This window comes from Pinus tabuliformis, chromosome 2_1 (assembly GCF_031772625.1).
Source record: "Pinus tabuliformis cultivar Carrire ecotype Pingquan chromosome 2_1, CPIR1, whole genome shotgun sequence".
In the NCBI taxonomy this organism is placed as follows: Eukaryota; Viridiplantae; Streptophyta; class Pinopsida; order Pinales; family Pinaceae; genus Pinus; species Pinus tabuliformis.
Genome location: NC_142299.1, coordinates 185,779,691 through 185,793,353, shown reverse-complemented (window position 1 = coordinate 185,793,353; position 13,663 = coordinate 185,779,691). Strand labels below are relative to the sequence as shown.

Below are 13,663 nucleotides of genomic sequence, written 5' to 3'. Positions count from 1 at the left end.
AAGACTGAAAAAAAAGAGTCAAGAGGCCGCACAAAGGTGGGATTGAAGACTGGCAAAGGAGACGAATTTGTTGAGGAAACTGGCGTGGCAGTTTTGGAAGAAAACCCCTGTTGCGTTGATAGCAAGTGTGGCGCCAGTAAAGATAAGAAGAGGAGATTGAGAAACGACTCTTCTAGGCCGCTAACCCACAGACCTGAAGGTAGTTTTATTGGGGAAACCGGATTTTGGGTTCACCCCAGAATTCGTTTTCAAGAAGAAAATTCTATGGAGGTGGTTACCGAAAATGATGGGCTCCACATGTCAGGTAGTTCTATGTTTGAAACAAGTATGCCATTAAGCATTCCAGTTGCTGCCAGTGGTAAGGATGGTGCTTCTGTAGTCAGCAAGAAGGAAAATAACAGAAGTATGAAAAGCAAACATAACACTGATAAGCAGGGCGTAAATATCAGTTCTGTAGGGTCATCAGAACATGATATCAGTATGTCTACACAGACAAATAGCATTGGTGGGGATTCAAAACATGGAATAGAAAATGTAAATAGTAATTCCATCGAGGAAGTGAATAACGATGTTGATATGCAGAATGGAAAGTCTGAATTTACTTCTGTAGGAGCTGGTGGGAATGATGTCAATGTAGTCCATGATGCTTCGGGGGACACAAAGTGTAGACGTGTGGGACAAAGAAAGATGCCGCTGGACAGCAGCAACCAGCTAGAGCAGGAAGGGAGAATTGATAAAGACGACCAGCAAGAAGATCGACTGGAAATAGAGACCGAAAACATGAAGAAATTGAGGTTGCAGCAGACCAGAAGGCGGAGGCTGGCAGCATCAGGGAAGGTGAACAGTCAAGTATTAAAAGATTTTCAGCAAGTTGGAGGAATTTGTCCAAATGGTCCTGATGCCACCAAAAAGCTTGAAGAGACCGAAACAACAGTCAAAAAAGTTAAATTTGCTGAGGCCATCTCAGCGAATGATCTTGTGAATCATTCTGTTGTTGAACCCAATGATTTTTGTTCAATGAAGGTGGAGCGACAACATGGAAAAGGAGGGGAAAATAAAACATTGAAGTTTATAAAAAAGGTGATAGGAGACTTCAAGAATCGGGGAAACATACGCAAAAGGTGTGCATTTCAAATATTACTGCAAGAAAAGGATTTGCTGGGGGCGATGCCATCGCTGGTTGACGTCAATATTCCAAATTGGAAGCAATTTACTGTTTGTGATGACACCTATGGTCAGTATTATGATCTTTTTGACACCTTTGAGGTTAGTAGACTTTCTTCGGAGGACAATCCTTATCTTTTTAAGAATGATTTTGTTGACCGAGGCTTATTTTCAGTTGAAGTCGTGCTTGTGCCATTTGTATTCAAGTATATGTGTCCAAGAGGAAATCATGGAAGCAGGAGTAAGAACCAAATTTATAGTCTTGGGGGCGAAGTCAAGTCCAAGTACAGCAGAAGTATGGTTGAGCTTTTCGCTGAAGCGCTTTGTTTACCTTTGGCTCATGTCCTCAATGATAAGATTTTTGTTGTCCGTAATAGTCTTTTTAGCGTTGATGGTATAAGACTGGAAGATATCAAAGACATTATTCGATTCCGCGAGCCACCTGAAGGGGGTTTGATGTGTGGAATACTTTGTAGCGATCCACAGCTCCATAAAGGGCATGGACCCAGCACACGGAATGTTGGTTTGTCTTTTGGAGAAGATGTGATCAAAAGGTTTTTCCAAGGAAACAATCTTGCGCAGGTGGACAGGTCTCATGAAGTTAAAGAGGAAGAAGAACTTGAACACAACGGCAAACTTATTACGGTGTTTTCAGCTCCAAACTATTGTGACCAGCGAAGGAAGATGAAGCAGGAAGCAGCTAACAAGCAGCCTAAACAGAGGAGCAGAGCATATGGACAACTCCAAGACCAAGTCTGGGATCCAGGAGGAATTTTTGTTTTTCTTCATTCCTTCTTGAAAGCACATGATCAGGAGATCATGAATGTTTTCAAGCGTGAGAGTCTGATGCAGGAGCATCTAGACTTGGGCCAGCAATGTGACGGGGTGGTCACATGTTGTGGCTGAATGCAAGACTTGAGGAAGGCTTAGTTGTTAAATTTGGGTTAATTTCAATAAGGGTAGGTAGTTAAAAGTGGTCTGGTGTAGTTAAATGATGATAAAGATGAGTCATAACTGAATAACTAATTCTTCATGTGTAGGAAGAGGTAGTTAGGTATAATTTCCTTTTTGGGGGAGGTAGAATAGGGTAGAGAGGAGAAAGGGAGGCGGGAACTGCGAAAAAGCTTGTAAGCCTCCAGGCAATTGAAAAGGCCATGAAAGATTGAATATCTGGTCTGGCAAAGACAAAGTTTGTAAGTAGTTTTCATTGAACACTGTGTTTTAGAACTGCGTTGATTAATTCAGAAATTGTGTTTTAATACCTGTAATTGGGCTTGAATGGTAAACCCATGTGAACCGAATGAGAAATCCAGGAGTGAGGGACCATTGTTAATTTAAACCTCTGTTTGCATTAAAAGGGCGCATATCTGTTTTAAGCTCTGTCTGTTTTGATTAGGATCATTTCATGTTTCATGCTACTGAGCAGCGATGTAATTCTAGTTTGAAAAGCGTAAAGTAGGAACAGCGGTTTGAAATTCAATGTTAGAACCATTATCGATTTACAGGCGTAGAGAAGTTTACATTTTGAACGGAAGGACATATAACGTTTGCCGAGAGTTTAATTGACAAATGGAAATCTCCTGTTATGTATCGTAGGCATTGAGAGTTGGAATGTGTTAACTTGTTAAAACTTAAACAACGTTTTATATCTGGCTTGACAAGTCAAGTTCTGGCCTGAGATTGAACCGTTGCCACGTAGAACAGGGTAATAGAGCAGCGCTGGTTTAATCGAAGTTGTCGCGGGATGTGCCATTGAATGAGGCGGTCGATCAAACAGTTGACAAGTGGTAGTGTGGTAACGGAATGGCTGATTCCAAGTGGGAACTGCAGTTGAGGTCGATTGTTTTTATTGCCAGACGTGAGGAGGCAGAGGTCAAGTAATATAATTGCCGAAGTAATTATTTGCAGAAGTGGCAGAGTCGATGGGTGAAGGTAGAACGATTTACGAAACTTGATGCTCATTTGTGTTAGAATTTCAACACCAGAAGTCAAGGCGCAGAGAAGGAGCTGTCAATTCGAGGTTGAAGGATGAATGGTAAGTCACAGTTCAGCGTTGGGGAAAACTGGTACAGAACGAAGTAACATAATGGGGACTGTTGAGTTCATGAATTTTAATTGAGGAGCTTCCGAATTTGAAGTGTGTACAAACTGCCAGAAGGAGTCTTATCTGTGCGAATGTTTGGAAATGCGTTTTTATGCATGAGCAGAGCAAAGATTCTGGTTTTGCAGGGTAGGCCTGCATCATATTCTCTGTAAAACTGTGATGAGTCCCAGTGTTCTTGTTGGGGAGAAAAACGTTAGTGTTGGAGAGCTCTGTCCAGAGAAGAGTGGGAAGGTACCCACAATTTGCATTGTCCCAAATCTATTAAATGCACATTAGACCACAAAGCATATATCCAACTTTAACTCACCTCATAAATAAAATATAATCAAAAGCATGTAATAAGTTATGAGAATAGTTCATTTGACTAAGCTAGGAGGTGAATTAAGGCCCATATAATTACCCAGTGATGAGGCTCATCACCTCCTTTTCTAGCACCATAAAGTTCTGGAGGACATTGGAAACACCTTGAGAAAATTCAAAAAGATGGACCTAAAAGAATAAAGAAGGGTCTCTTTACCTTTGCAGGAATCTATGTAAAAATAGACCTCATCAAAGGTCTACCATATCACATTCAGTTAAAACACAAATGTTCAATGAACCCAAGTTTTAGATTATGTGAATACAACATTCAAATGTCAAATTTGTTTGCAAATAAGAAAATTTTCAAAATACATGTCCTCGGGCGAAAAAGATCCAAAAAAAGAAAATAGGAGTGTACAAATCCAAGCAATGACAACCCTTTGATCCTTACCTAACAAAAGAAGAAGTAGAAGAAACCATGGATCCCCGTTGAGAGTACATTGAGGCCACATTGCAAGTCACGCCTTCCCGTGAAAAGAGCAGCTCTTCAAAAATGCAAATAACTTCTACTTCTCGTCTACTGTCAAGCAATATCAAACACTTTCTATAGGGTATAAATTTTAGTTTGATCAACCACATTATATATTGCATAAATTTATGTTTGATAAACCATATTCTTTATATAATTGAGCTACTATATCAACATGAACCAGCTCCACCTATACCTTCTAGAAGATTTGGATATGCACTGGATTTGATAGTAAGGTTAGTCAATCATTATTATGTAGATGGTTGATTCTGGGAATATTTTAGAATAAGATGATTAGGAGAGATCAATTGTTTGACGTTTTTTTTTACTATCAAATTTTAGAATATCTTAAAATCTACCATTCACATACATTCAAGAAAGCTAATTCCCCAATTCCAATAATAAGAATGTCAAACAAGTGTATGAAATCTTAAACTAAATGGAAGAAAAAGGTGTACACAAAAATGATAAGGAATTCATAAATTAGAAATCATAAATAGCAAAGCATCAATGACTAAAGTAATTGGAGCATTAACAAATCCACTCTCCATATATGATTCCTTGACTCCAACCAGTTAAGGTTTAGAGCATTGCACTAACGTTTTAGCATCCCAAACCAGCTCCAGCAACATTCATTTCAGCCAATAACCATTCTAGAGCATTAACAAATCCACTCTCCATATATGACTCCTTGACTCCAACCAGTTAAGGTTTAGAGCATTGCACTAACGTTTTAGCATCCCAAACCAGCTCCAGCAACATTCATTTCAGCCAATAACCATTCTAGACAATGCAGAAACTTTCATGATTTTATCAACAATTCTAGACAATACAGAAACTTTCATCCTATTTCCCTTATGTTCTAATATATCATGTAAGTAAAATCAAACTCTCCTGTGTATATGAAGATAGCTAAGCAATCTTTACAACACTACTCAAATAAAAAAGAATGATCATACAGAAACTTTCAATCCTAATCCATATGTTTTAATATAAAACATAATGCAAGCAAAACTAACTTTATACAATGATGATCATACAGAAACTTTCAATCCTATTCCATATGTTTTAATATAAGACATAATGCAAGCAAAACTAACTTCATTTGTATATAAAGACAGATGACAATCGCTATAACGCCACTCAAATCAAAGATGATGATCAAGATAGGCCTAATGGTTATTTAAAATTTTATTTACATAAGCATTTTATTAAGTAATTTTTTATTTATTTTTTCAGATTTATATTATCTATTAATTTTTAACTGAAGGTTGGGTGGGTTGGGCAGGGAGGTGACAGAGGTTTAGCTTTTTGGGCTAATTGAGATTTTTTTTTAAGTAAATAACCATTATTCAAAAAATAAGTTAACAATACCCTATTCACAAATTATATATATATACTACTTATTCACATACTATATTATATATCAATTAAAAAAAAACTATAATGGTCCCCAAAAAACAGCCACATATTCATGTCAACTGAATTATATAATAAACATTCTCAAAATAAAATATAGAATATATACGTTGGGCAGCTGCGACATTCATGAGTTTCCAGCTGGTGCACATTACTAAGAGTGCGCTTTAAGAGTCCACCAATCAAAAGACTATATTATATATCAATTAACAAAAATGGAAATAGTCAGAAAAAAAAATATACGACATATTCCTGTTCAACTGGATTATATAATACACATTATCAAAATACAGTAGAAAATCTATAAATCTACACAGACATGAACTAGTTAATAATATTCACGATAATCCGAACTTAATTCTCCTTCTCATTGAAGTGAATGCACCAGAAATAACAAGCCTACCGAAATCTGAATACTTATGCAATGGCTACTCACATCATCTGCATGATCAGTTCATCAGTTCTGGGTGCCTGCCAATAACATAGGAGATGGGAGAGCTAGATTTCTGCTGTGGGGTCATGTGTGTCCACAACCACTTGACCACAGTGTTGAAGGTAGAGTTGCCAGCCACAAGTTCTTCCATAGACAAACCATTGGAATCAATCAAAGGCCTCAGTGACTTTTCCAATCCTGCTATGGAGTTTTCATGACCCCCTGCATTTTTAGCACCCATTAAGCATGCAATTTCTTCAACATGAGCCCAGAGACAGGAGTCTTCAGTGGGCATCGTGGGCTGATCAGTGCCTGTAGGGGATGGCTGCTGCTGTTGAATCTCATTATTTTCTTCCAACCACTTTTGGAGAATTGTATAACGACGAGGCCTGGCATTTCTGAGATAAGGCCCAGAGTCTTCGTTTTTTCCCAACCTGTAATAATTCGCGATGTCCAGTGGCTCAACTAGTAGCCTGTAGTGAGTGCCCAATTTTATCCACACTTCACTACACTGGAAATCGTCCGGTAACTCATCCTTACTGATCATCGTTATGATTTCGTCCAACCAGCCTGCCAGCTTCAGCCTGTTAAGGTTAGCATCAAAGTCTGTTCTATGTTGCTTCTTTTTGAACGAGTCGTAGTATCCAGTGCCATTTCTGAGACACTGCGCGCGATACTCTTCTATTTCTTTGATGGCTACTTCTATCTTTCCTTTTACTTCATTCTCCAATTTGGTCAGGTTCTCCCTCTGCTGCTTCAAAACTTGTCCCGCAGCTCTGAGAGCAAGTCTTGCTGGGCAATTCTGCACAAATTTTATCACAAAAAAACACAACTCTCAATTATTGAAACCAACAGAACTTTATTGCAGTATATAATCTACTTGAAGGTTCTCTTACATTATACACAAGGCTTCAAGGAGAGATTTTGCAATGGGGTACTGACCCCTTTAAATAGGGTCCAGTAATAATCCAGGCTAAATACCGCAAAAATATATTGAGATTGTGTATAAAGTTCTCAACTGGTTGTCAAATTGTGTAAAATTTTCAACTCATATGGTTTCATTCCTGCTAGTAATAGATTTGAAGAAAAAAGAAGCAAGAACATGGAAGAAATAAACTCTCATAGGGGGAATTCATTAGATTATAATATCCCCTAATATACATACAAATAGATTTGAAGAACAAGAAGCAAGAACATGGGAGCAATAAACCCCAATGGGGAAATCCTTCCTATTATAACATCCCCTATGTTATATTTCGTGTACAACTGGCCTCTTGCATAACTATAGGCAATGGTAACAATTATGTCAAACTAGTTATTTTATTTTAACCAACTACATGCTAGTTCAGCCACATGGTTCATCTCTAACTAACTTCATTTCTTGGATCACAAATACGAGTAACTTTGTTTCTTGGATCACAAGTACGTTGTTTACCAAGGCTATTCCCTTTCTCTGTTCTTCATTTCCATTTGTTCAACTTCCAAGTGATATAAAGAGATGTTCTACAGCTAAGGTGGGAAGATGTTTCTTCTCAAAAATAATTGCAAAAAACACTACTTATAAAAACCATTTTATCCTCAGATCCTAACCAGTCAAGCTTCTAATAGATCCAGGTTTAATATGGATCGCATATATTAGTTTGAACACTACATAGCATACACGGTATATGACAGGATCGTATACTGAAGTAGATAAGTTCAACTAATAGAAACAACAGTAGATTATTACAACCACAAAACCAAAGCAAAGCATACATCGAGTTTATCATGGCAATGACTCTGAAACTTTTATACTGCAGGCAAGAGAGAAAAAATGGCTTAAAGAATGCAAAGCAACAAGGTTTACCTGAACTCCAAGCCCAAGAGCTTCCAGTTGTATTGTCCTGCTGTCTTGATAGTTTGATCCTGTTTCCGACAAAGGAATTTCTGAAAGCTCATTCAACTTCACTATATTTTGCAGGACACTGGGCAAGCTATTTGAATAACCAACGTGCTCCAAGATGAATTCGTCACAATTAGCATCTGAAATTTGCAGGGCAGCATCTGAAAATTGCAGGGCGTAATAAAGAAAGGAAAACACAGCAAAATGATTTTCTATCCAAATCCCACCACGCTTGGAGCAGAACAAATAATGGCCAAATGGCCTATAAGGACTCAACTTCACTAGAGGCCTTACAGCAGCCATTAACGGGTTGTTGGGGCTCATGTTGGTTGAGCTACTATAATTCGCTACAGCAGAGCAACACTGGAGTACAGTGCTCACAAACTCGGCACTGCCCTGTGGAAGGGCTTCTTCCATGGGTGTGTCAGTGGAACCATGTAAATCCCCTGCATTCTCCAGGTATCTCTTCAAATATGGTAAAAATGATTCCAAGGCCTCAGACACCGATATAGAAGGAGCCAACAAAACCCTAGAGATGACATCACGTCCTAAGACAACATGGCAGAACTGATCCGTCCATCCCTTGCGACGAACTCCTCGTGCAAAAGTTTCGTCCCCAGTCAACGGGAAGCCAAACGTGATGCAGAAAAAAGATTTAGGCTTGCCAGGGTGCTGCTGCTGGTGCTTATCCAACATCCATAGCGTGGCCAAGGCAGCAATAGCTCCGCCCATGGAGTGACCAGTGAACAATACGTTCTTACCCCTTTCATATTCCAGAAGGGCCTGTAACAAAATATGAAAGTTACAAAATGACAAATTCTAGAGTCTAGGGTTAGAGCCTGCATCAAAAATGAAAGTTACAAAATGACAAATTCCAAAGACCAGGATTAGAGCCTGCAACAAAAATGAAAGCTACAAAATGACAAATTCTAAAATCCGGGATTATTTCATATTCCCGGTGGCCCTGCAACAACAGTCAAAGATACAAAATGATAAATTCCAAAGTGCAGGATTATTTTATCAAAGTTTGGTGCTCTAAAATGATAAATTCCAAATAGCAGGGTTATTTTATCAGAGTTCAGTGCTCTACAACGAGGGTGGGAGTACAGATCCATGGGTTTTAGTGTATAACTTGGTGTATGTGTAACAGAGCAATAAATTTAAACACTTCATGAAAAATACAGGCTTGCAGTTCAAAGCTGAAAATACTGTTCTTCAAACAGGCACTTCACAGAACGAACAGGTTGAACATATTCATTATCTATAAAGGACTATAATGTCTTGCAATTTCAACCCCTTCTTCAAGTTTCAGACCCTTACAGATTGAAGCTACTCAATATCGGTAAGGAATCACATACTAGCCCACGGGACAGTGTTGCGGGGGAGCGCCCCCCCTCGCTCCCGCTCCCGAAAAAAAATTTCGCTCCCTGCCTTTTCGGGAGCGTTTTGCTTTTTTTGCCTTTTTTTTTTGTAGTAATGTTCGAAATGCAATTTTTTTTGAAAGAAACAAATAGTTTTTGAGTGGGGCAACTTAATGATCAAGTCTAGGCCCTAGTATTGATATGCTATTCATGGTAATGTTAAATTCTTAAAGTAAAAGTGACATTTTCTTTAATTTTCATTTTCATCCTTTTACTTAAATTTTTAACATTACCATGAAATGACTCAGGATGTTTGAGAGTGGTTTCGTCCTCATTGGATTTCATATGGAGAGTAGAATTTTAGATTTCATTCAAAATCCAGCAGACTTATCAGTTTTTCAGGATTTCAAGATTGGGGGATTGCAATGTTTCCATTGAATTTTGTCATGTATTAGGGTATGGAATTCATATTTAATCAAGAGTACCAATCCCTCTATGTACCTTGATGTTAGTGACATTGGTTGTCGAACTCCTCTATCATGACCCTTCTAAAAATGTACGCATCACTCAAACAAAATCTTGACTTGACATGCTATGCTTTTTCTATCTTATGTTAATGCTTAGAGGGTGATATTAATGACAAAGATCCCTATACAGATACAAAGGTAATGACAAAGATGCCTCTGGATATTAATGCTTGGAGGGCGATTTCGGGAGCGCGCTCCCTAAAAAAAATTTCGCTCCCTGCCTTTTCGGGAGCGTTTTGCATTTTTTGCCTTTTTTTTGTAGTAATGTTCGAAATGCAATTTTTTTTGAAAGAAACAAATAGTTTTTGAGTGGGGCAACTTAATGATCAAGTCTAGGCCCTAGTATTGATATGCTATTCATGGTAATGTTAAATTCTTAAAGTAAAAGTGACATTTTCTTTAATTTTCATTTTCATCCTTTTACTTAAATTTTTAACATTACCATGAAATGACTCAGGATGTTTGAGAGTGGTTTCGTCCTCATTGGATTTCGTATGGAGAAAGTAGAATTTTAGATTTCATTCAAAATCCAGCAGACTTATCAGTTTTTCAGGATTTCAAGATTGGGGGATTGCAATGTTTCCATTGAATTTTGTCATGTATTAGGGTATGGAACTCATATTTAATCAAGAGTACCAATCCCTCTATGTACCTTGATGTTAGTGACATTGGTTGTCGAACTCCTCTATCATGACCCTTCTAAAAATGTACGCATCACTCAAACAAAATCTTGACTTGACATGCTATGCTTTTTCTATCTTATGTTAATGCTTAGAGGGTGATATTAATGACAAAGATCCCTATACAGATACAAAGGTAATGACAAAGATGCCTCTGGATATTAATGCTTGGAGGGTGATATTAATGACAAAGATCCTGATTTTGCAACAAGACTAAAAAATTAGACATTTCTCGTGGTGGCAAGAGGCCCAAGCATAAGAAATAGATAATAGATTTACTTCTCTTCTCTAGTTTCTAGTAGCTTTTATAACTATTGACTCTTTCATATTTATTATGATATTTTTTTAAACAATATATGACAATTTAAGTTTGAAGTTGGCAATTATAACTCATTAGTAATGAATTATGAATATGATGCTTCATGAAAGTTGAAAGTTGTTTCATTTCGTTTCATTTTATAACATTTCATTTCATGTTAGATATTATTTGTTGTAATGGTTACACTTAGCTTACAAGTACAACTTTGGTGATCAATGATGATAAATGTTATATATTGAATTTTGAAAGCTTGAAACTTTAAGATTGATGAATCATGAGACTCAATATGTTGTATGTTACTATGTTACTAACTTGCGGACGTGGTTGATGAAGATTATAACTTCTAGATGATTGTTGTTATATGGTTCAATTTATGTTTTTTTATGTTTTTTATATCTAATTCATCATTCTACATGTTTTTGTTGACATATATGTATCAAAAATTAAAAAATATAAAATATATATATATTTTTAAAAAATCGCTCCGGGATTCGCTCCCAAACCGGGAGCTTCTGAAAATGGTCGCTCCCGCTCCCGCTTCCGCTCCCGCTCCCGCTCCCAAGTAACATTGCCACAGGATATCACATTAAAGTGCAGATAACATAGTGAATAGGCTTCGTATACTGGTGTTGTGAAACTATTATATGTCAACTCTTTCTCTTGAAAAATTGCTAAGAGTTTACCCCTGATTTCAAAAAAATTCTACTGAATTCTGGACTAGTTTTATAAGAAAATATACTTAAAAAAAACTCCAAGCTAGATAAAAACAATATACCAAAATAAAACTTCAAAATATATTTATAAATTTGACCCAAAAATAAATAAATAAAATAAATAAATAAATATGCTAAAAACAACTCCAACATTTAAACTAACAAAATCTAGTGTGCAAATCCATGTTAACCCAAAAGTGCTATTGTGCCATATCCATGCTAACCCAAAAGCATAAAGGCTAGTTTTATAGATTTTGGGCTACCTGAATCTATGTTCAGGTGGGGAAGTGAGATTCTTTGCAGTTGAAGTAAATAAGAGATCCATATATATTAAACAGATCTTCCCCACCTGAACTCTAGATCAGCACCTCACTATATATTAATTGCACAAAACTTGAAATATAGTAACTGCACAAAACTTGAAATAAAGAAAGCTAGGATGGTAAAAACCTCTTCTTGAAATCTGGAATTATTCAAGAGGTAGAGAAATTGGTTGAGCGAACCCTGATGCAGAAAGGCTGGTTGATTGTTCCCATCTTTCAGCCACTCCAGAAAACCACTTTGACATTCTTCAAACTTGCTTGCTGTTGCATGGAAGACATGGGGATCGAGAATGCCACGAAAAGCAATGGCAACAGTAGTTTCGTTTAAATCAGCTCTCAGATAGCTGGGATCATCGCTGTTGGGTATACGACCAAATAGTCCCACATTGACTAGAGGTGGGGAGGATCATGGATATATAAGGATGGACAAATATCTCCATTGGTATGAGGCCTTTTGGGTAAGTCCAAAAGCAAATCCATGAGGGCTTAGGCCCAAAGTGGACAATATCATACCATTGTGGAGATATGTGGTGTCCAGAGTCCTTACAAGTGGTATCAGAGCCATGCCCCAAAGTTAGCCAAGTGGATGAATCCTCAGAATACCGAACGAAGGTGGTGGGCCCCGGTAATATCACGATGGGATCCGTGGATGAGCTCGGTTAGATAGGCGGTGTGCTCCTGATTCTTCATGGACGTGTCCTGGCCCCAACACGGTGAAGAGGAGTTGACCTGGGATAGAGCAAGCTCTCGAGGTAGGTGGTGCTCCATGTAAGGCTAGTCCCACATTGACTAGAGGTGGGGAGGATCATGGATATATAAGGATGGACAAATATCTCCATTGGTATGAGGCCTTTTGGGTAAGTCCAAAAGCAAATCCATGAGGGCTTAGGCCCAAAGTGGACAATATCATACCATTGTGGAGATATGTGGTGTCCAGAGTCCTTACAATCGCCTGCGCTTCTGTAAACATTGCGAGACAGATTGCAGTCACCCAACAAGTTTTTGGAGTAAAAAGACTCCGATCTACCCATTAATCTGTCAGAGAGTTCAACAAAACCAGTCAGCCAAACAATATCACATTACATTTGTCCAACAAAAGCTGAAGAATATTATACCTCGAAAACGCGATGAGATTTTAACCTTGTTCCCGCACTTCAATGCCTGTGAACGAAAACAATATCACATTACATTTGTCCAACAAAAGCTGAAGAATATTATACCTCGAAAACGCGATGAGATTTTAACCTTGTTCCCGCACTTCAATGCCTGTGAACGAAAGCAGAGTTTATAGGCAGTGAACAACCATGGTAGCGGGAAAGCTCCCAGAAAGAGAGAGCTGCCGTGTGAAATTTGGCTTTGTAGAAAGTCAAGTATATGGACATGAACCTGGGTACTTCACTGCAACAGTCACAGTCGATTAATTTTATCTTAATCGAAGCCATCCCAAAGCTCACAAGTTTGCAGGGTTTATAGATAATTAATCAGTGACGACTGTAGCGCATCTCCCAAAGATTCGAAGGACGTCGCGTCTCTCTCTTTCCTTTTTTCTATATTTTAGTGTTATTTATCGAAATTCAGTAATACGATTTTGTTTTGTAATATTTTGTATTTTGGTGTTTGAAATGACTTTTAAAATTTAAATTTAAATGTCTTAATTTTAATGTTATTTATAAAAAAAATAATAATGGTTTTTAAGTTATTTAAAATAGATTTTAAATTCATATTTAAATTACTTATGAGGTGTAGAGCAGGGTGTCACAAAGGTGGTTTGTTAATGTGCGGGTTATTTCTAAATTTTGTGGATAAAAATTTAACAATGGTAAGTGTTAGTGTGATTCAATAGAGTGAGATTTTTAGTGATTTTAATGGCTTAAATGTCCAAAGCCCTTAAATGCTTTATGGTTGTTGC

The 13,663-nt window shown here is 37.6% G+C and overlaps 1 protein-coding gene across 2 annotated transcripts; it reads right to left on the bottom strand.

Annotated features, from left to right (window-relative positions):
- Nucleotides 1-5,764: 5,764 nt before the first annotated feature.
- Nucleotides 5,765-13,209, bottom strand: LOC149199348 (protein EDS1L-like). 2 transcript variants are annotated; one of them, XM_089402397.1, is made up of 5 exons: nt 12,975-13,209; nt 12,707-12,789; nt 11,882-12,111; nt 7,796-8,614; nt 5,767-6,751 (listed from the first exon to the last, which is right to left on the bottom strand). In XM_089402397.1, exons 2-5 carry the CDS (start codon nt 12,783-12,785, stop codon nt 5,966-5,968), a joined length of 1,914 nt encoding a protein of 637 aa, XP_089258523.1. In that variant the 5' UTR covers nt 12,786-12,789; nt 12,975-13,209; the 3' UTR covers nt 5,767-5,965. The 2 variants fall into 2 exon arrangements, with proteins under 2 accessions (XP_089258522.1, XP_089258523.1); XM_089402396.1 differs by lacking the exons at nt 11,882-12,111; nt 12,707-12,789; nt 12,975-13,209 and adding an exon at nt 9,152-9,254 and having other exon boundaries at nt 5,765-6,751.
- Between the last annotated feature and the right edge of the window lie 454 nt (nt 13,210-13,663).

Coding starts and splice junctions, on each gene's coding strand:
- LOC149199348 (XM_089402397.1), bottom strand. CDS start 12,785: ATGGGTAGATCGGAGTCTTTTTACTCCAAAAACTTGTTGGGTGACTGC. Junction 8,615..11,881: donor ATTCCAGATTTCAAGAAGAG/GTTTTTACCATC, acceptor ATTTTGTTACAG/GCCCTTCTGGAATATGAAAG. Junction 6,752..7,795: donor CTCTTGGGCTTGGAGTTCAG/GTAAACCTTGTT, acceptor AAATTTGTGCAG/AATTGCCCAGCAAGACTTGC.